Here is a 20,297-nt window from a genome sequence, read left to right as displayed (position 1 = left end):
AGACGTGTCCCCCTCTTCCAAAGGGTAGAGTTGCTGCTGCTTGCCTGACCCAGCCTCTTTGCTTTTAAGAGGAATAACGTGACTAACTCTGGCCAATGATTGTGAGTGAAAGCAATGCTTGAGACAAAAGCATACTAAAAATGTGATAAACAAAAACCAGAAGAGGTGCCAGAAAAATAGAACGCAAACAGTAGAAACAACATTCCTGTTACTCATATGGATGACTTTGATCCTATTGATGCAGTTAACGTCCTTACAATGAAAACAGCAGCTAAAGACAACTGTATTTGTTAAAATTAATGTGGTAATAAAAAAATTTTCAAACCAACAGCCAGTGTTAATAAATAAAATTTGGGAAGTTACAGTTCTTTCCTCTGAAAGAAGATGAAGAATAGATCTATTAGAATTTTTGTGGGAGATATAACCTGAATTCATCACTGCTAGTGTAATTCACTTAGACTTTTTATAGAATAAAAGAACATCAGGTGAGATATTTTGCTTACACTAACGTTATTTTTGCAGACTTCTGCAGATGGGAGAGATGAGAGGGAGGGAGAGAGAGAGAGAGAGAGAGAGAGAGAGAGAGAATACGAGAAAATATTGCCAAGAATTTTGACACTACAAAGACTGAAAGAAAACGCTGAGTGAATTCAGCATGTTAGGAAGTTTTAAAACTCAGAATCTAGAGCTATTGTTTAGTGTACTGAGAAAATTTATAAAGATTATTTTGAAATTCTGAGAGCAACAGAAATCTAGACTATATTATCACTATTATTTTTCTCCTATTGTTTCTATATCCTGCCACAGTCTCCTAAGTGTATTACTGACATTAGAGAACCCAATATAAAAGCAGTTTAAAATTATAGAAATAATAAATCCTTCTGTTTTATTTTCTTTGCTTTTCTGAGTATTTTCAAAACCTCTACATTCTAAGAACAAAGCAGGTGTTTACATACATGCTTTTAAGAGAATTTACTAACATTTTTTAAAAAGTCTACATTTTAAAGTTTATCCTAGAATTCCTTGTCCAGTAGGTTTTTGTTAAGAATTAAGTATTTATTGAGTCAATATATATCTGTCAAATGATTGGAAAAAATGAATGACTGAATAGTGGCCCACAGATACTTTTTGAGAGGCAGGTAAAGTGAACTGATTTTTTCCAAGGTGATCCAAATGAGTAACAAATATGATTGCTGGGGTGCCTGGGTGACTCAATCAGTTGAATGTCTGACTCTTGATTTCAGCTCAGGTCATGATCGCAGGGTGCTGGGATTGATTGAGCCTTCTGTTGGGCTCTGTGCTCAGTGGGGAGTCTGATTGGGGATTCTCTTCCTGTCACTCTGCCGCTCCTCCTGCTTCTCTCTGTCTCTGTCTCTGTCTCTGTCTCTGTCTCTCTCTCTCTCAAATAAATAAATAAATCTTAAAAAAAAAAAAAAAGAAACATGATTGTTGCTTGTGACTTATGAATCCCTGGTACCTGTTCATCATGTGGGTGTGAGATATCATGAATACAATCTGTGTATCCCAAAAAAGCCTGCAGAAGGACTCTCAAATCAGTCTGCAAACAATAGATAGAGAAGATGTACATCTATGGTTTTTATTTTCACTGATTTTTATTTTTTATTTAATTATGTTTAGATGTGTTTTGGAGATTTCTTCTCAACATATTTTTTGAAAATCCTCCTTCTTCCTCTTTTCTTCCTTGCCTCTTGGCCTTCATTCTCATTCTATGCTTTCTCATCTTGCCTGCTGTGTAGTTCTCCACATTGTGGCAGTCTTTGGACAAATTCATTATTACCTACCAACAAAAATTAGATCTGGAGTGCTCAACATTTTCTGTCCTAATATCTGCAGCTATTTTCAGCTCTTGGAAAAAGTTAGTTGAGATCACTTAATCTTAAAACCAACTGAACCTTTTAAAAGATTTGCTGAGTCCAAAACAAGATGAAGGCTAGGAAATAAGGTGTCATTGACCAAGATCACACTGAACGTTGTCAGTATGGATTTAGACTTCCTGGTCCACCAAGCCAAATGCAATGACACTCTCCCTTTTCAATTCTAACTAAATCTTTAAATTTGGAAATACCTGGATTGACCGTGGGGTCTATAGAATTGATATGCTTGATAACAGTGACCCAGCCACAAGGGGAAGACAAACAGGTTCCCAACCTCCCTGCTCCCTATATTATACAGCCTGAGTTGCAGATTATTCTGCTTCCCCTATTATGACTGCAGCTTGTCATTATGGTTTGTTATTTTGCTGAACCATGGAGTTTGGCTCTGATCAACTAATAGGAGTAAAGAGCCAGTCAAATAGTCACACTGTTGTATTAATTACTGACAACAGTCTTGAAGATGTTCCTAGTTCTCACGTGAGTTGGCAGCTCCCATGTCTACAGAAGGCCCAGTCGCCTCTTGGGTACATGTCATTCCTGGGACCTAACAGAAAAGCTTTAAACTGAAGCTCCTAGTGAAAAAGAGAGGTGCACACTGTGTATTCAGTATTATGGTGGGTCTTTTGCATCAATCTACCTGCTGTGGGAAGGAATTAGCCAAGAAATCCCTTACTTTCTCAAGATCAGGTATGATTTCCAGGTCCTAATCTCCATGGAATTTCTTTCCAGTCATTCTTAAAATTTGAACTGACTTTGTTTTATCTCGACATTTCTGCTATATTATACTCATGAACCCTTCTCATTCTGGATTCATGGTGTTCTTTTCCCTCCTTTCTATTTATCTATTCACTTGTTTTTTCAGTCAGCAATCAATGAACATTTATGCCGCATATGGAACAGATATTGAACTTTGTTTCTTGGGTACAAAAGTGATAACACACATTGGCAAAAGCTGTGGGCAAGCAGAGCGTGGTCTAGTATCTATAATGAATGGCTTTGCATTCACTCCACTGGCTTGAACCTACCAAGTGGAAACTGACCAGAGGTAGCCTTTTCATGTTACTTGTATCTAATGTAGGATTAGCCAGTGTAAACTGTTTAATCTAGGTGAGCACCTATGATGGTTCATTGGTCTCCTGTTAGGAATAGACTCTCTCTCTGTCTCTCTCTGTCCTCCATCAGTGACTACCTTGACCTTTGCTGTGGATTAGATTTGGCTTTCAAGATCAAGAGCCTCCTTTCATAGACTCAATATTTCAGTGTCAATGAGAGGAAGGACAGCAAGTACTGCTGCAATGGAGTGCAGTGTTATCAAATTATGAAAGCTAGGGGCTTTATATTTAGTAAATCCTAATATGTTGATCCTAAACATGTTTAATGCACATGCTGGCTCTGCTACACCCACTTATCTGGCTGGATGATTTAGCTCTGTAACATTAGGGGACTTCTAACACCCCGATACTGATAAGATGTAGTGCCCTTCACTGGGTGTAGGCAGCCCTCATGGATTGGTACTAAGATGCTGTGGTTAGAACTGGGACTTAGATTCAAATTAACACAGACGTGTGCATGTATGTATATACACACACTACATACATGGATTTAAGGTGTTTTATTTCTACTATCAAAAGTATCGTGTTTAAATAATGAATCCCTTTTGGTGGAATTTTTGGCAGAAGAGATGAGGTATTTTATAGCGATTGACCATTCTTAATGCCTTGTAAGTACACTCACTCTATTCCAAGGGTCTTTTATCTATTTTGTTCAGTCTAGCCACAGCATAGGGTCTGGTGGTAACATTGCTGTCTTTCTAGATAAAGTTGAATTTTAGAGTTTCAGGTGTATTTGTCTCAACTGAGATTTTTTAGAAATGCTTCCAGTTTCACACAATTTCATGTACATTCTTCCAAATACTTTTCATTTTAGTCATTATGTTAAGATAAATGTGATCCACATTTTCCCTTTCATTTAGTGAAATGTCAAGTGATCTTTCCAATAAAAAAGAGGCTTTCTTGAGAGCTCAAACTCAAGAATTTGATTTGTCAAAACTAAGCATACTATGATTTAAAAAGTCTAAGACTGCTTCAGAATGGGAAATTAATAAATGCAAGAGGAACCTATAACCGAGAATAGTATATTCCTCCTCCCTTTAATTCCATTTTTCATAGTACTGTTTTATGAGAGAACAATAGAAATGTACAGAGTAAAATGGATTCTTCTGCCTTTAAAGTCTCCCCCACACTGTTTGTTTAGCTGGTAATTTGGAACAGTTTAAAGTAGCATTCTGAGTGTTCCATGGAACACAAGTCCCACAAAAGTTACCTCACCAAAAATGTTCTCTCATCGACTCAATGTAGAAATTACTCAATAGTCTATCCTGTCTGGAGATTTACAACGTATGTTACCATCTGGAGGCTCTGAGAGAATGGAGGGTAGTAAAAGAACATTCTTAATTTCATCTAATCCAGCACTGCCTGCTTCACAAGTGAATCAACTAATACCCATGAATTGTACTGTAGGAAACATTGATGAAGTTTTTTAGAGCTATTAACCCTTAAATATTTGTCCTCTTCAGACAATGGAGGCACTTTGGACTCAGACAATATGGGTACAAACTCCAATTTTTTTTAAATATTTTATTTATTTATTTATCCATGAGAGACAGAGACCCAGAGAGAGAGAGAGACAGAGAGAGAGAGAGAGGCAGAGACACAGGCAGAGGGAGAAGCAGGCTCCATGCAGGAAGCCCAACATGGGACTAGATACTGGGTCTCCAGGATCACGCCCTGGACTGAAGGTGGCGCTAAGCCGCTGAGCCACCCTGGCTGCCCCAAACTCCAATTCTTCTATTTGCAGATTGTGTGACCTTGTCCAAGTGCCTTAACCTCTGCAAAAGTCAGTCTTCCCACCTCTACAATGGGCATCAAAATAGTACCAATATTGGGTTATTGGGAAGACTTAACTAATACTTCTATAATGTACTTAGCATGGTGCCCGGCTCATAGAAAGCTCTCAAATTTTTGATAATTCTTATTGAATTGTTACCATGAGAGGTGGCTTGGGGTCTACACCTTAGCTACTCATAAATATTCAGGTCACTGCTGTGATTGCCATTTTGCCCTTGTCATTCAGAGGCAATAGATTTACACAGAAAATGGATCTCCCGACAGGCCAGCTTTCACATCTGGAATCTGCTGCAAACATGATCTACACATCCACGTCTACACAAGTCGATCTCACTCAGAGGCCAACTGCAGAGATATGTTTATCTGCCCCAGTTTAGTTATCTAACCTACCAAGTTTATCTATCCTTTCAATCCTTTCCCTTTCTGCCTCTTTTTCTTCTTCTTCTTATGCTCTTCATTCAGCTGCAGGACTGCTTTGGCTACTTTCCTGTTTCTCCCCTCTCCCATCCAGCATTTACTGAACTGATTCAGAGTAATCCATGCTTTGCTAATCCAGCAATCCAACAAATATTTACTAAGTGCTCCTTGAATTTATGTGTCCCTTTGCGCATCCAAGCCCGGGGAATGACTTCGGTAAAGGCAGAGTCTGCATGTTTATGTAATAAGAGAGGGGTGTGTGTGTGTGTGTGTGTGTGTGTGTGTGTGTGTGTGGAAATACCGAAAAGAAAACACTTCTCTTTGGCAAGCTACCTGATGAAACAAGCTGAAATCCAAGAAGCCCCTTTGGTTAAGGGAGAGAGATTGTGAGCACAACAGGAAGAAGCCATAGACTCAGTGGCAAAGGTTGAGGGTTTTTTTTTTTTGTTTTTTTGTTTTTGTTTTTGTTTTTTTTTTTAATTGCAAGCACACTTCTCTCCCGAAGCCTCTCTGCCTGGGAGCTGCAGACCGGACTTTGGCAAAGGCTCCTCCTCCCGCCCCCCGACCAGCGCAGCCCTGTGTCGTCTGAGCTCCCTTCTGCGCCGGAGGGGCGGGGTGGGGACGCGGTGCTCTTAAGGGGCTGTGACAGGTCCCCGCCAGTCCTCCTCGCCAGCTCAGCCGGCCGCTCCCGGGCCCTCCGCCCACCCCCTGGGCCCCGCGTCCACCTTGAGAGGCTGCAGCGGGACGTGCGGGAGCGGCGGGCACGGAGGCAGGCGCCGGGGGCCGGGGGCCGGGGGCCGGGGGCTGGGGGGCTTGGGGGGGTGGGAAACAAGGCAGACGCGCTGCCGAGCCCGGGAATTCCTCCCAACTTGAAAAGGAAGTCCGCTGACGTTAGCGAGTGCAGTCTAACATTCTCGCATGTGTAGTTAGTCGCCTCGGGAAACAAAAATGAACTTTGCGGAGGGAGAGGACGCCAAGAGATACTGCATCAGGACGCAACACGTGGCGGTGATCTGTGCGGTGGTGGCGGCGGTGGGGCTGATAGTGGGCCTCTCGGTGGGCTTGACCCGGGCCGGCGGCTCCCCGGGGGGCGGCGGCCAGGGCCCCGCGCCCGGACCCCCCTCGCAGGCCCCTTCCCCCGAGACCCCGCCGCCGGAGGACCAGGGGGTCTGTCCCGCCAGCGAGGATGACAGCGGAGCCTGGAAAAACTTCCGGCTGCCCGACTTCATCAGCCCGGTGCACTACGACCTGGAGGTGAAGCCCCTGCTGCAGGAGGACACGTACACGGGCAGCGTGGCCATCTCGGTCACCGTGAGCGCGCCCACCCGGCACCTGTGGCTGCACCTGCGGGAGACCAGGCTCACGCAGCTGCCCGAGCTGAAGGCGCCCTCGGGGGCGCAGGTGCAGGTCCGGCGGTGCTTCGAGTACAAGAAGCAGGAGTACGTGGTGGTGGAGGCAGAGCAAGAGCTCGCCCCCAGCACGGGCCTGGGGACCTACCTCCTGACCCTCAGGTTCGCCGGCTGGCTGAACGGCTCGCTCGTGGGATTTTACAGGACGACCTACGAGGAGAACGGACAGATCAAGTAACTATTGATTCTTGCTTTATTTGCCCTCAGCTCACACATTTGTTCTCCATTTCTTCCCCTTCCCTTCTCGCTTTCCACCTTTTTAATCGTCTGTGTTGCTCTGATTGTTACCCACACTTGGTTTCCATTCTGCTCCTTCACCTGGGAAACCCAATTCTTGCCCCGTCGTATTTTCTTTTTTAAAAAAATTTTATTTATTTGTGAGAGACACAGAGGAGAGAGAGAGAGAGAGGCAGAGAGAGAGAGAGAGGCAGAGACAGAAGCAGGCTCCAGGCAGGGAGCCTGATGCAGGACTCGATCCTCGGACTCCAGGATCATGCCCTGGGCCCAAGGCAGGCGCTAAACCACTGAGCCACCCAGGGATCCCCCCAAACCCGTAGTATTTTCAAAGCCTATCAAAAAACCTAAAAGTACAGAGTGAGCTGCATGGAGTCCAAAGAATCAATGTAAGTCTTTTATTTCATCAGGAAAAGTCATAAGGTACTGCATCCTGTCAGAAGGCAGAAACTGCCTAGAGAAACTACCTCAGAGTCTAAAAATACACGTATTTTGCTGCCATAGTCTTGGGCTACATGACAATGATTTCAAAGTGAACTTTTATACTAAGTTTAAGTGAAAGTCAGCAAGTGACAGTTATAATTTTGAGTATTTCATTGGAGAAGAGATGCTGAAAGAGTATGGAAAGTCCGCGAAATTGTCTTGGTGTCTCTAGGAAGGGAGGCACGATTCCGTCTTTATCTTGTGTGGCCAGAACCATGTTCCACACATAAGCTTTCACTAAACAGAGTTCACACGTTCGTGGCAGCACATGGATAACTCTTTGGGCTCATTGTCCATCATGCAACATGCAATGGTAATGCTAAGCCTTTTGCAATATAAAAGATATATTAAGTAATTAAGGATATAAAGATACGTCAAGTGATGAATACATGCATTTTTTCATTTCTGCGTCTAGCAAAGATGGTTACTTGCCTTGACAATCAGATGCTATTCCTAGAACCACGTGAAGGGCATACACTCTCTCAATAAATTAAAAAAAAAAAAAAAACCTTCACTCTGTGGGTGTGACCTTTGCATCAGGAAGGAAGGCTATCTTGAGGTATCACTGAACTTGAAACTGCTTTGACCTTTGCTTATGTCGATTCTTGACAGGTAAATGATTAAGAAACCTTAGTGTCATAGTTCAGAAATGTGAGTCCAGGGCCAGCCCACTGAATATCCCTTCCCTATGTTGTTTTAAGCATCTTACAGAGCAAAGTAAAGCTTTTGGTCAAAATTCTTCCTATTGTTTGTCAGAGAGGCCCAAGGACTAAATGAAATGTTTAAGTATCCCTATATTACTGTGGGATACACTAATAAATTGAATAGGAATGATAGTTTGAAAACAACATTTGAAGGGAACATGCTCGTATACTGTATCTTAATATCACTAGTGATAAAACAGGCTTCTTTATTGCTGACTTGTTTTTTTTCTGCTTATAAAAATTAAAAATAGTGTAAGCATGGAAAATTATAAAGAAGGAAAATCAAAAGAAACTATAAAGAGAAACTTCACATCCAATGGTAACTTTGGTTACATGTTAATGAATATTTTTTTAGACAATCAGATTGTAATTACATAATGTTTATGTATATACCTTTTTGCCTTCATATAAGCATTTCCTCTCAGTCTTCCATATTTTCAAGAATCTGACTTTAAAGACCGTGCATGAATGCACTCTTATTTTTTAAGACCTGTTTCCTAATACTGAATATTTAAATTGCTTTCAGTATTTATTATAATAAAAGAGTCAGAAAAGAACATAATTGTAAGTAAACCTTTAAGTATATATCTGTTTATTTCCTTATGTTAGGATATATTCAATAAAATAGAATTGCTGGGTCAAAGAGTATCGAGAAACTTGTGACAGTTATTTTGTTGATTTCATAACACACATTCACTCTAGAAAACTTGGAAAACAGAGAAAATTCTACCACCAAAGTATAGTCATTGTTAATATTTAGGCAGATACCCTTCCAATATTTTCTCTGAACGCAGATAAAGATGACATTATGTTGTACATAGTATTGTGTAACATGTTTTTAGAATATATCAACACTTTAACATGGCTTGGTAGATGATTTATTTAATGGATACATGATAGTCTATTATATGAATATAATGTACCTTATTCCACTTCTTTCCCCCACTTTTCCATTAAATTTGGGCGTTTACGTTTCTTCTACTTTTTTTACTTTTTTTACAAACACCTATAAAAATATAATAACATCCTTATCAAAATATGTATAACATTTTCTAATAATTCTATAGGAAAATTCGTAGGAAATTGGCTCAAACTACCTATGTATGGATGCATGAATCTGTGTGTATGTATACACACATACACATAAATATGTGATGTGCATGCGTGTGTGTGTGTCTCCAAACTGACTTCCAAAAATATATCTCAAATTATATTTCCACAAATAAGGAATAAAAATGCCTACTTCTCTGAGATTCACTAAGGATTAAGTGAGTTTTTAAAATGTTCTCAATTTGTGGGGGAAAGGCAAGATATTTGGAAGAATATCCACCTTCAAGAGATTCTAAAAATTCATTAATTGAAGTGAAAACAAATCAAAACTTGTAAGTGGTTTATTGCTAAGACTTTAAAATTGTTTCTTGGATTAAGAAAACAGTAGAAACGTCATCTGAGTAAAGCCACCAAATTATTAAAAATTCCATATACTACAGGAAGGCCAAAGATATGGAACAAAATTCCATTAATAAATTTCTCTTACGTACTTTATAAATTTAAGAAAGCACTATATACTGAAATATGTATTAGTCATTTGACTCTGGATTATTTTATCGTACCAATAAATTTTACCATAAGATATATACTTGAGAGCTGATATCCTGAAACTCGGCTGTCGTAATTATTGGACAACAAATACCACATTACAGCAAGACTGGTGAGAGAGGCGGGCTCCGGCGGGCTCTCAGGGACGACTGGTAACCCGGAGCTTGTCTGCTCTCCTTGGTAGCGGTTGAGGCTCTCATATTACCCAGGATGCTTCCAGTTCTGCATGGCACATGTGGTTTTGGAACAGTTCTGGCACATACTCAGTAACCTCAGTTAGTCTAAATGGAACACTTTTTGTTTTTCTTGTTATGAAATATTTCAAGCATATGAGGAAAGTCTGTTGTTTTTGGGTTTTTTTTTTCAAGCCTGTAACATTTTGACATGCGGGCCTTTGGGGGTGCTCATCCACAGCACCGACATAAGGATGCAGGAGTGGGTTCACTGGGAGCAGCACTCTTCTTTCATATTATAGAGTAAGCTGCGTAATACTTGATCCTTACAATTTATTTTTATTTTTTTTAAGAGTTGTAATGAGGCTTAGGAGAAGAAAGTTTGAGAAACTTAAGTCACTTTTCCTACAGTGGTCTGTTCCTTATGATCTGAAGAAACCACTTTTAAAATAATTGGAATCTTTAGAGTGTTTTTCTGCCCTTACCACCAATACCCTCCACACTCTCACTGTGTTATGTAGCATTTCCAGTTGCTCTCTTCCCAGAGTTCCCCTCCATTCACCATCTCCAAAGTATATACTATTTTCTTCTCTCTGAGGGTCAGCATTTCCTTCTCAGCATTTGAACTACTCTTACACAGCATTTTCCAACTTGCTGTTCCACAGAGTTCTAGTTGCATAGGATATTAATAGCTATTGCCTGAAAAAAAGCAGGGGAGGGATTCTGTGGCCAAGTTAGTTTGGACAATAACACTAAATACAAAAGTGATGTGTGTGTGTGTGTTTAAATGATGAGTCTTCTGAGAGACTTTTATATAATAACATCCATTATGAACCTCTAGAGACTACCATGAATCTCTGGAGTATGGAGTTTCCCAACTGTACAAGACTGTGGAATCTTCCATAGTTGGGAGTTGGTCTGTCCCTCTCTTTTTCACTAGCTAGCACAAGGAGTACTTAATATTACTAAATAAATATATAGAAACATTTTCACATAGACTTTCACATGATTAATGTCCTATGGTACTGCAGAACCACAGCCGTTTCCCATTAAGGAGTCCAATGTCCACTAACAACATCTCTATTTTTCCACTCACTCAGGATGGACATGTTTCTTTGGTTCCCTTTCTACCCATCTCACTGAAAAGAAGAGGAATTGATAAAATCTTTTTTTTTAACTTGGGAATGCAGTCTTCATATTTTAAGGACTGAGAATCACTGCTTAACAAGAATCACATCAAAAATTTACAAGAGGGACAGATGGTTTCTAGTTTGGGTTTTCTGGATGTCTACAGGATTGCTAGGATTGAAGGTGAATTCTGATATAATGGTGGGATTGCAAGAGGCAGAGGCAAGTGAGAACATAAAAGCAGGTAAAAAAAAAAAAAGCAGGTAAAAAGGGAAAGGTGCTAGGTCAGAAAAGCAGAGTGAGGGGGAGGAATTAGTTTGTAGGAGAGGTTTCTATGAAGAGACCAGCTAGAGACAACTCTGGGAAGCCTGTCAGAGAAAAGAAAGGAAGGACAGCTAATGGCAGGCATGTGGGAAAAATTAACTGGTGACTATTTAGGTGGATGGTGAAGGAAAGAGCTAAATTCATGTGTGGGTATATGGGAGATATTGGAGGGATCCTAGAAAGAGAAGATGAGGATCAGTAGGACAGGAAATAGACACTGGAAATAGAAGAGAAGGACCAGGTTTGGGAGAGAAGGTCATGCGTTTGTTGTCAGATGCCTGTCAAGCATCTAGGAAGACAGGTCCAGTAGGCATTTGGATAAATAAATCTCAAGCACAAGCTTAGGGCTTAGGAGAAAGATTAAGAGTTAGATGGAAACACGGCAGGAGAGACACCAGTGTGATGGTCTCAGTTAAGTCTATGGTGGTACACTCTCACATGCATGGATATATATGTTCTTTTGTGGATTTGATCTTGAAATTTTAGTTGTATGTCAGTTTATTGATTATTCATTAGATGGATATGTTGAGCTATCAATGTACCCATGATCAATAAAGAATAGATTCTTTTTGGTCTTATTACTTGTTACAGGAGGCAGGGTAATTTGTTTTATTTTGGAAGCAAGGAAGCAAAAAGCAACGTTAAGTGACCTTGAATGTCTTCTACATAGAAAAAAAGCAATTGGACAATGAATTTAAATAATTAACTGGTTTATTCAAACCACCATAGAAATATGCTGGAGTCTGGGGGCGCCTAGGTGGTTCAGTAAGTTTAGCGTCCAACATGAGCTCATGTCATGATCCCAGCGTCCTAAGATCCAGGCCCTTGTAGGGCTCCCTGCTCAGTGGGGGGTCTGCTTCTCCCTTTTCCTCTGCCCCTCCCCTCACTCACAAGCACATGCTTTCTTTCTCTCTCAAATAAATAAATCCTTAAAAAAAATATGTTGGAGTCTGAATAATCTAGATGGGTTGTCTTGTACTAATCAGCTCCCGTACTTAATTCTGGAACCATTCTTAGTCTGCACAGACTCTTAGCAATTGTGGCTCCCTCCCCTGCATCAGATGGCCTTTGTTTAAGGTTTTCACCCAGACCTTGCCCTTTATTTTGCTGGTTTGAGTGACTAAATTGCTGAACATGCCCGAGAGTCTTTGTCGGAAACAGTGTGCCAGATGATTTATGAGGTAATGAAGAATTTTTTTTTTAAGTTGATTTGGAGTGAACTGGTATGTGACTTGCATCCTCACCTCCTCTTTCTCTAAAATCACCTTGATCTGAGGTAATCAGAGAAGTCAGAGGGATTTTTTCCCTTTTGTGAATTAATAAGCTACACAGAATTGTATTTTTAATGTGCTGGGTCTAGTGACTTATTAACATGACACAGAGAGGTCCCTATGGAAAAATGGTTTAGCTCAGCACATTTGCTTGGCATTATAATTATTCAGGACATTCTCAGGAATCACTCCTGAACATACTGTGCTCTTAGCCTTAGGCTGTGTCCATTAATTTGCAGTACAACACATTTGATTATAAAAAAAAAGAAGTTTTAATCACCGAATAAAATCTCCCCAAAGAAGTTATGATCTAAAATTGCTTTGCATCTTATACACCTTGTTTTAAAATTTGCAAATATTTAGAAAACTTCAATAACTTTGGATGGAATTTAGCATATATAAATAGGGACTTTTGAGTTATACAGGAGTTGATGAGAAAAAATAACAAGTTGCCATTGAAAGTCTTCATTATATTGCCCATAGCATTTACACACTAAGTACTTTTATTCCAGTACAGATATTCCTGTTTAATGGATGAACTTTGAAGTCTGTTCATTGTGAAAAGTGCATTAGCAGAAAGCATAGTCAGCCTTCTAGAGATAAAAAAAATAGATGAGGTGTGTCCTAATACCATCATGCAAATGTGAAGGGAATTTCAAATACATTACTACATGTGAGTTATCCCTTGTCACCCCCACATAACCCTGTGAAGAGGCCAGATGTGCTTTGGTAACCAGGTTTGATAGATCAGGACACTAAGAATCAGTATGCTTTGTGACTAGCACAAGATCACACTTTAGGGGCCTGAAGTAGGATTGGAATCTAGGAATTTTTACTCTTAGAAGAGGGTTTCCCCTGGGGCACCTCAGTGGTTCAGTCAGTTGGGCATTTGCATTCAGCTCAAGCCATGATCTCAGGGTCCTGGGATGGCGCCCCATATCTCGGAGGTGGGCTCCCTGCTCAGTGAGGAGTCTGCTTCTCCCTCTGCCCCTCCCTTCCACTTGTGTTCTCTCTTTCTCTCTCTCTTTCAGATAAATGAATAAAATCTTAAAAAAAAAAAAAAGGTTTTCCCCATGAAATCATGTCAGCTCTATACTCTAAAAAAGAAAATAGTACATATTTGATATTTGGTAGCCCTTCTGGTTGATGAATGCCACTTTACATCGCTTTACCTACATCAATCACTGTAACTGAACTGGACTTGGTATGATTAACGTTCACTGACAGGACCACCGAGGTAGACCAAACACATGATGCAGAAACACCACCAACACTGTTCTGTTCCATTTCCAAAGGCAGGTTCTGAGATCCTCTAAGTCAGGGAGCCAACTTTTTGTGTACAACTGAGTGTGATCTCTTTTAAAGAGAGAAGGTGAGAATGACCAAAAGTTCTCTGTGGGGCACTTGGGGGTATGGACTTTAGCATGGAGGACAGACTGAAACAGAGATTTGAAAACCTACCAATGGCTATTTGCTTAGGAAAGTGGAATCTCATTCCCTTCTCACCCTGACCCTCACGCAACCTTCTCTCTCTCTCCCTCTCTGGTGCACGTGTGTATGTACACACACACACACACACACACACACACACACTCTTCTCTTCTCTCTCTCTCTCTCTCTCTCTCTCTCTCTTCTATTCCCAAATTAGTTAGCTGGCTTATTTCCGAAGTGTGACTAAGCTGAAACATTCTTGCAGAGAGTGATTTTTCCTTTTCTTCTGCCTCTGGAAGAAATCAGAAGCCAGAAGAATTCAGAAGAAAAGGCAGCTGACTAAACATGGGGCTAGAGCTTGGTGGAGTTTATTGCAAAACCTTAGTACCCTGGGAAAGTGTGCAGGTTTCATTATATCCTGATGTGTTTGCAATTCTCTACTGTCTGCCCAATGTTAGAAACTTCAGTTGATTAAGCTGTTATCATTACAAAAGCTAATCAGTAATTATTCTACTGAAGAATAAATTCTTGAGGCTTTTTTTGGGATAGGTTATCTTGAAAGAATTTCAAACTCGCAGAAAAATTACAAGAATAGTACAAAAAAACTCCTAGAAACATTTTACTCAGACTCACCAATTATCAACATTTTGTCCTGTTCCCCCTCCCATCCCATGCCTCTGTCTCTTTGTCTCTCTCTCCCTTTACAGTATTTGACATATCATTTCCCTTTACATCTTAACATTCAGTATATATTTCTTAAGCATAGGGACATTCTCCCACATAAGCCCAGTGCAGTTATCAAAATCAGAAAATTTAACATTGATACCGAACAATGATCTAATCCAGTCATAATTATTAACTCCAAAATGTCTTTCTGAGCTATTTTTTCTCAGTCCTGTATCCAGTCTGGATTCACACATTGCATTTAAGGTTATGCCTTTTTAGATTCCTTCAAACTGGAACAGTCCCTTAACCTTTCTTTGCCTTTCACAACCTTGATAGTTTTGAAGAGCACAGGCCAGTTATTTTGAGAATGTCCCTCAATTTTAGTTTATCTGACTTTCCTTATATTTAAAAATGCAAACTAAGCAGTTTGTGTCAGGAATTTCACCGAAGTGGTGCTGTGCCCCTCTCAGGAAGTCATGTCAGGAGACAGATTACGTTGATTTGTCCAATGATTAGTGATGTTGTCATTAATCACTTCACTTAAAGTAGTACCCTCTCCTTGTAAGTAACTTTTGAGAGATTCTTTGAAACCTCAGATACCCTTTCAGTGAGAGTTTGAACTCTCACTCACTTGTTTTGGTATCCACTGATGATTTTCTAAAGCCATCATTCCTCCTAAAATCACTAACAGACAATCTGTTAACAAACTAACAACAACAACAACAAAACAGCTTCCCTTCTCTTCCCCTCGATATATATATCAGAGTAAGGATTCAAGGATTCTTATTTTAATCAGTGGGTTATAATTTCACTATTTATTTTGACATTCTAATCTGGGGGACCAGATTTGACCGGTGATACTCCATCCAAGTGAGCTTCTCTGTCCTTTGACTTGTTCCCATGGTTCTTTTAGAACTTCCTTACTTTTGGGCAAAGCAAGATGTTGTTCCAGGATCATCTCGGACTTTTCCTGACCCATTTCTGGAATTGACCATTTCTCTAAGGAGTCTGGTTCCTCTACATGGAGAGTGGTATTTAGAAATCATCATCTGGGAACTAGCTGTGCTCATTTGCTGCAACCTTGTCAATGCTTCTAGTTCTGGCTCAGCAGACAGAATTAAGAAATATATGTCTCAGTTTGGAATTTTTATCCATCTACCTATATCTATACAAATAAAAGTTGAATTTACACCAAATCCTCAATTACAATTCAATATCAAGGGTACATTCTAGTCTTTCCCTTTTACAGATTTGTAACTCTCTTCCCCAACAATGAGAAGCCTGCCTTCCATTATCTTTATTTTTATTTTTTATTTGCTCAAGCCTAGAATACAGAGAAGGTTATTTCTGAATTGCTAACCTATACCACAGCAAAATACAACTTAATAGAACTTAATATTCATTTACAAGTATTTTTTTGTAAAATTTATATATGGTAAACACACAAATCTATTGGACACAATTCAATGAATTTTGACAAGTGCATACATCTTTGTTACTCACATCCCTTATAAGATACAGATATATCATCCCAGAAAGTTCTGTCCCTCAGTCAATCATCTGCCAGAAGACAGCCACTTTTCAGGTTTTAATTTTTACAGATTAGTTTTCTTGGTTGAGCTTTAACAAGAAATTTTTATATGTGGAGTTTTTTTAATTCAAAAATATTTTAATTTCTTATAGACGGATGTTGACCTATGGCATATTATTTCTTAGATGTCAATGTATATAATACATTCTTGAACCAAAATGCAATGCAGACTCTTACCATGGTCCCTACTGACTAGCCAAACTCTTTTTCTTGGCACAGTCCCTCTGGTTCAGTAGACTTCAGCTACACTGGACACCTTTTAGGTTACACATTAAGTTCTTTTCCACCCGAGCGACTGCATACTTGCTGTTCCTTCTGCTAGAATATATTTCTCTTATGCTTACCCTATCTCTTTTTTTTCTCATCATTTAGGTCTTAGCAAACCATTACTTATTCCAAGAGATTGTCCCTATTTTACCTAACGGTACTCACAATTTTTATAGGTTATTCTCTGTCACTTCCCCTATTTTATTTTCCATATGCCTCTTATCAATCTCCTGATGTTTTACTTAGGCTTTGTTATTCTCTTAGCCCCTAGAATAATGACTGGCAAATGTGTGTGTGTGGTGTGTGGGGGGGAGGGGGAAGGGTATAGAAGGAAAGGGTTCAATAAATATTGGATGAGGGAAATATCTAATAATTTAACTTGGTATTCTTTATGTTATACCTAAGGGACAAAATATTTTCCTTACCCAAGTTGTTAACAGATAGGTCAACATTGCTTTACTCCTCCTTTCTTTTAAACCTTTTTATTTTGCTTACTCTTCTAATGAGCAAATATACGATATCTTACCATGATATAACTATGTGTAAAAATATATATTTTGGGTTTTTTTGAGCAGTTACTCAGAAAAAAATATTATTTCCACTTTGAAATGATGGAAACACTAAAAATTAACAGTTTAATTTACACAGGCATTTGCCTAGTTAGAGCCATTAAAAAAAAAAAAAGTGGTGTCTCTTTTCAGAAGCAGGCTTTCAGCCTGGCCAAAGGTTGTTTCACCTGGGAAATTACTCAGAGCATTCACTGCCTTTGCATGGAAATGAAATTGGAGTTTGTCCCTGGTGCAACATAAATAAGAAAGAATGTGCCATGAGGGGTAGGATCTGGGGATTCTGGAAGATACTCCTCCACTCCATGACAGGACACAGCTGTTCCCTCTCACAAGGACAATTAGAAACAAGTCCTTGAGTTTGGCTTTGTGTTTATCTACTTGCTGCTTGATAGTTTTCGGGTGGAAAGAGTGATAGCTCATAATTGGATTTATTTTTGCTTATCTATGATTCACAGATTTTTCATCATGGCACCAAACTATCAAACTATTCATATAAAGTATCTGAAGTAGTTTCCAGATTTTCATTTATTTGTTAACCTGAAAATTCCAGGAAACAGAACTATTTGATAGTTTTCTGGACTGAAAATCATCTTAAGAATGTAATATAATTACACAGTAGTTATAATTATATGCCGTTGTAATCACACAATTGACTTTTTCTATATGAATAGAAACACGGGCTGTCAGAAGAAGTGACATGTATTTTGTTTGTGTGTTTGTTTTTAAGGAGCATAGCAGCCACTGATCACGAACCAACAGATGCCAGGAAATCCTTCCCTTGTTTTGATGAGCCCAACAAAAAGGCAACTTATAATATATCCATCATCCACCCCAAAGAATACAAAGCAGTTTCAAATATGCCAGTGGAGGTAAGTACTTTAAAAATCTTTTATTTATGCAGATCGTCTATTTATAATATCAGGTAAGTTATCTTCTTTGCAGTGAGAAAAGCCACTGAATTCTAAAATTAAATGTGCTCTCATAGTTCATTTAGAGGCTTGAAAATGCATTTTGGCAATCTCTTTTCTTTGAGTCGCGATAGTCTTTAACCCAACATATCATGGTTTAGTCAGAAAGCCATGGTTGGGTTCCAAACATGAGTGAATATAGTAGACACTCATCAGCTGGGCTCTACTTAACTAAAGAACCTCCTAGTCACGACAGAGTAATGGCAAACTCATGGAATTAGAGACTCAAAAATATTCCTGGGCCCGGTCACTGTTCTTGGTTTTCAGTTGAATATAAGCACAGTGTTTAAGATAGAGCTAGATAGAGTAAAAAGATAGAGTAAAAAACCATCACTCCACTATTGGAGTATAGAAGCCAACTTCAGAGAAACCTGTGCCTATAGATTTTTCTAGTAAACAAGTAGTACTTATGAAATGTTAACAAAAAATAGGCTCCAGTAAGTTCTTTGTAATGATTGGCATAAGATTGTTTCCTCTGTTACTGCTCCTCAACCACAGAGTGGGTAATGCAGCTAACTAAAGTGTCATTAGCTAAAGTTGAGGATTATTATACCTTATACATATAATAAATACACATCTATTGACATGTTAAAAGGTCAGACTCATCCTTAGATATAATTTTCATTCTCCTTAACACTAGAAAAACACCCTGCCTAAATTATATCTCCCATCTTTCTGATCCACTATCTGAAATGTCATCATTGAAATTCATCCCTTTTAATGATAAATATTCCTCAAAAAAGCAAGAACAAAATAAAGCAAACAAAAGCTTTAAGAGCGTTAAAAAGTAAATTGTTGTTAGTCATTTGCACCTTGTGATGTGAATTAGTTTATCAATTTGTTTTCTTCTGGTGTTGGTCACTTGGCCAATTGAGCTTTGACTAGAGAAGATAAACTTAAAGTCTGACACACTAATCTAGAAGAGTGGGTCAGGGTAAAAGGCCCTTTGAATTTTCCATCTGGAAGGAGGAGTGCCGACAGGAGAAGAGAGGATGCAAACCTTACCAACCTCTGCTGTAGACCTCTCAGATGACATTTTCATTTTGTGGAGTTTATTTCCTCACTTGTTACTTGTTCCAGACAATAGTACCAGAAGAAAGAGAATATCCTGGATCCTTAAGTGGACAAAACTGATACTGTTCTTATTGTAGAGTAACTTTGCTGGCACTCGGACACTTCTCTACAAGCACTTGCACAAGCAGGCTTGCTTGTCAATGAGGCATCGATTCTAGTCCAGCCTTCCTCACTTAATCACCTTTGAAAGCTTTTCACAGTAGTGACTCACTGCATGGCTGCAAGGCACATGGAAGTATTTAAACAATGATAGTGGGAGCCAGGCAAGTATTCATGGATGAAATATTAGGGCTGGTGATTGGCAGTGAGGAAGGCAAAGCTGACGTGGACAGGCAGCCAGACAGGTGGAGTCAGCAGTGACATCAAGTAATGAAATCTTTCTTTCTGTCCGTGGTAACCAAGGCAGTAACTTTAGTGATGATACCTTGTATTTCTGATGTAGACACTGGAGATAGAAGAGAGAACCCAACATCCTGCTATGCCTGGTACAGCCATTGCCCTTCTGTGTAAATATCTGCTCCATTCTTCCTGTGTACAAGGCACCAAGCACGAGCCTTTTCTTCATTGATGGATCCGGTATCCCCTCAAATATTATGGTCAGGATTGTGTATTTAATGTAGAAAGACAAACTCCTATATCATAGTCAAAGTTGTATTTTTCCCTGGGAAACCTCATACAGTGCATAGTTCAATCACGCTTTCACAGAACTAAAACTAAATGCCTTTCCCTCAGTCTTTTTTTAAAATCACCATTGAGCAGGAAAAAGAAATTTTATCCCTAAGCTTTGACAAAGGACCTCTGACTGAAAAGGCAGGTTTGGAGAAATCATTTGTTTGTCTTGTACATGATTGATCTTTTGCTAAATAAAAGATTATCTTTTGTTTTCAATAGAAAGAAGAATCGATGGATGATAAATGGAATAGAACAACTTTCCAGAAGTCTGTCCCTATGAGCACCTACCTGGTGTGCTTTGCTGTACATCAATTTGACTATGTTCAGAGAACATCAAAAAAGGGAATACCTGTGAGTCTCATATTTTTAAAAATTTCCTACCTATGCATCTGTGATTAATTTTCCATGTTTTTTGAATAGTTTTTCTCCTCACATGCAGACTAGGAGAGCCCATTAGTTCCCAGGGGCTGTGCACTTGATGATTGATACTCTGAGCAATATAGAAGATCATAAGCA

At 39.4% G+C, this 20,297-nt stretch overlaps 1 protein-coding gene across 1 annotated transcript in view; it reads left to right on the top strand.

Moving 5' to 3' along the window:
- The first annotated feature begins 5,943 nt into the window (after positions 1–5,943).
- Positions 5,944–20,297, top strand: part of ENPEP (glutamyl aminopeptidase) — an 85,360-nt gene continuing 71,006 nt past the window's right edge. Inside the window, exons 1-3 of the mRNA XM_026013461.2 lie at positions 5,944–6,801; positions 17,795–17,936; positions 20,001–20,132. Coding sequence (XP_025869246.2) covers positions 6,167–6,801; positions 17,795–17,936; positions 20,001–20,132 — 909 coding nt within the window. The 5' untranslated portion in view covers positions 5,944–6,166. The remainder of the gene's footprint in view (positions 6,802–17,794; positions 17,937–20,000; positions 20,133–20,297) is intronic.

This window comes from Vulpes vulpes, chromosome 4 (genome assembly GCF_048418805.1).
Source record: "Vulpes vulpes isolate BD-2025 chromosome 4, VulVul3, whole genome shotgun sequence".
NCBI classification, from domain to species: domain Eukaryota; kingdom Metazoa; phylum Chordata; class Mammalia; order Carnivora; family Canidae; genus Vulpes; species Vulpes vulpes.
The sequence above is the reverse complement of the archived record's forward strand: the minus strand, read 5'-3'. Positions and strand labels throughout refer to the sequence as shown.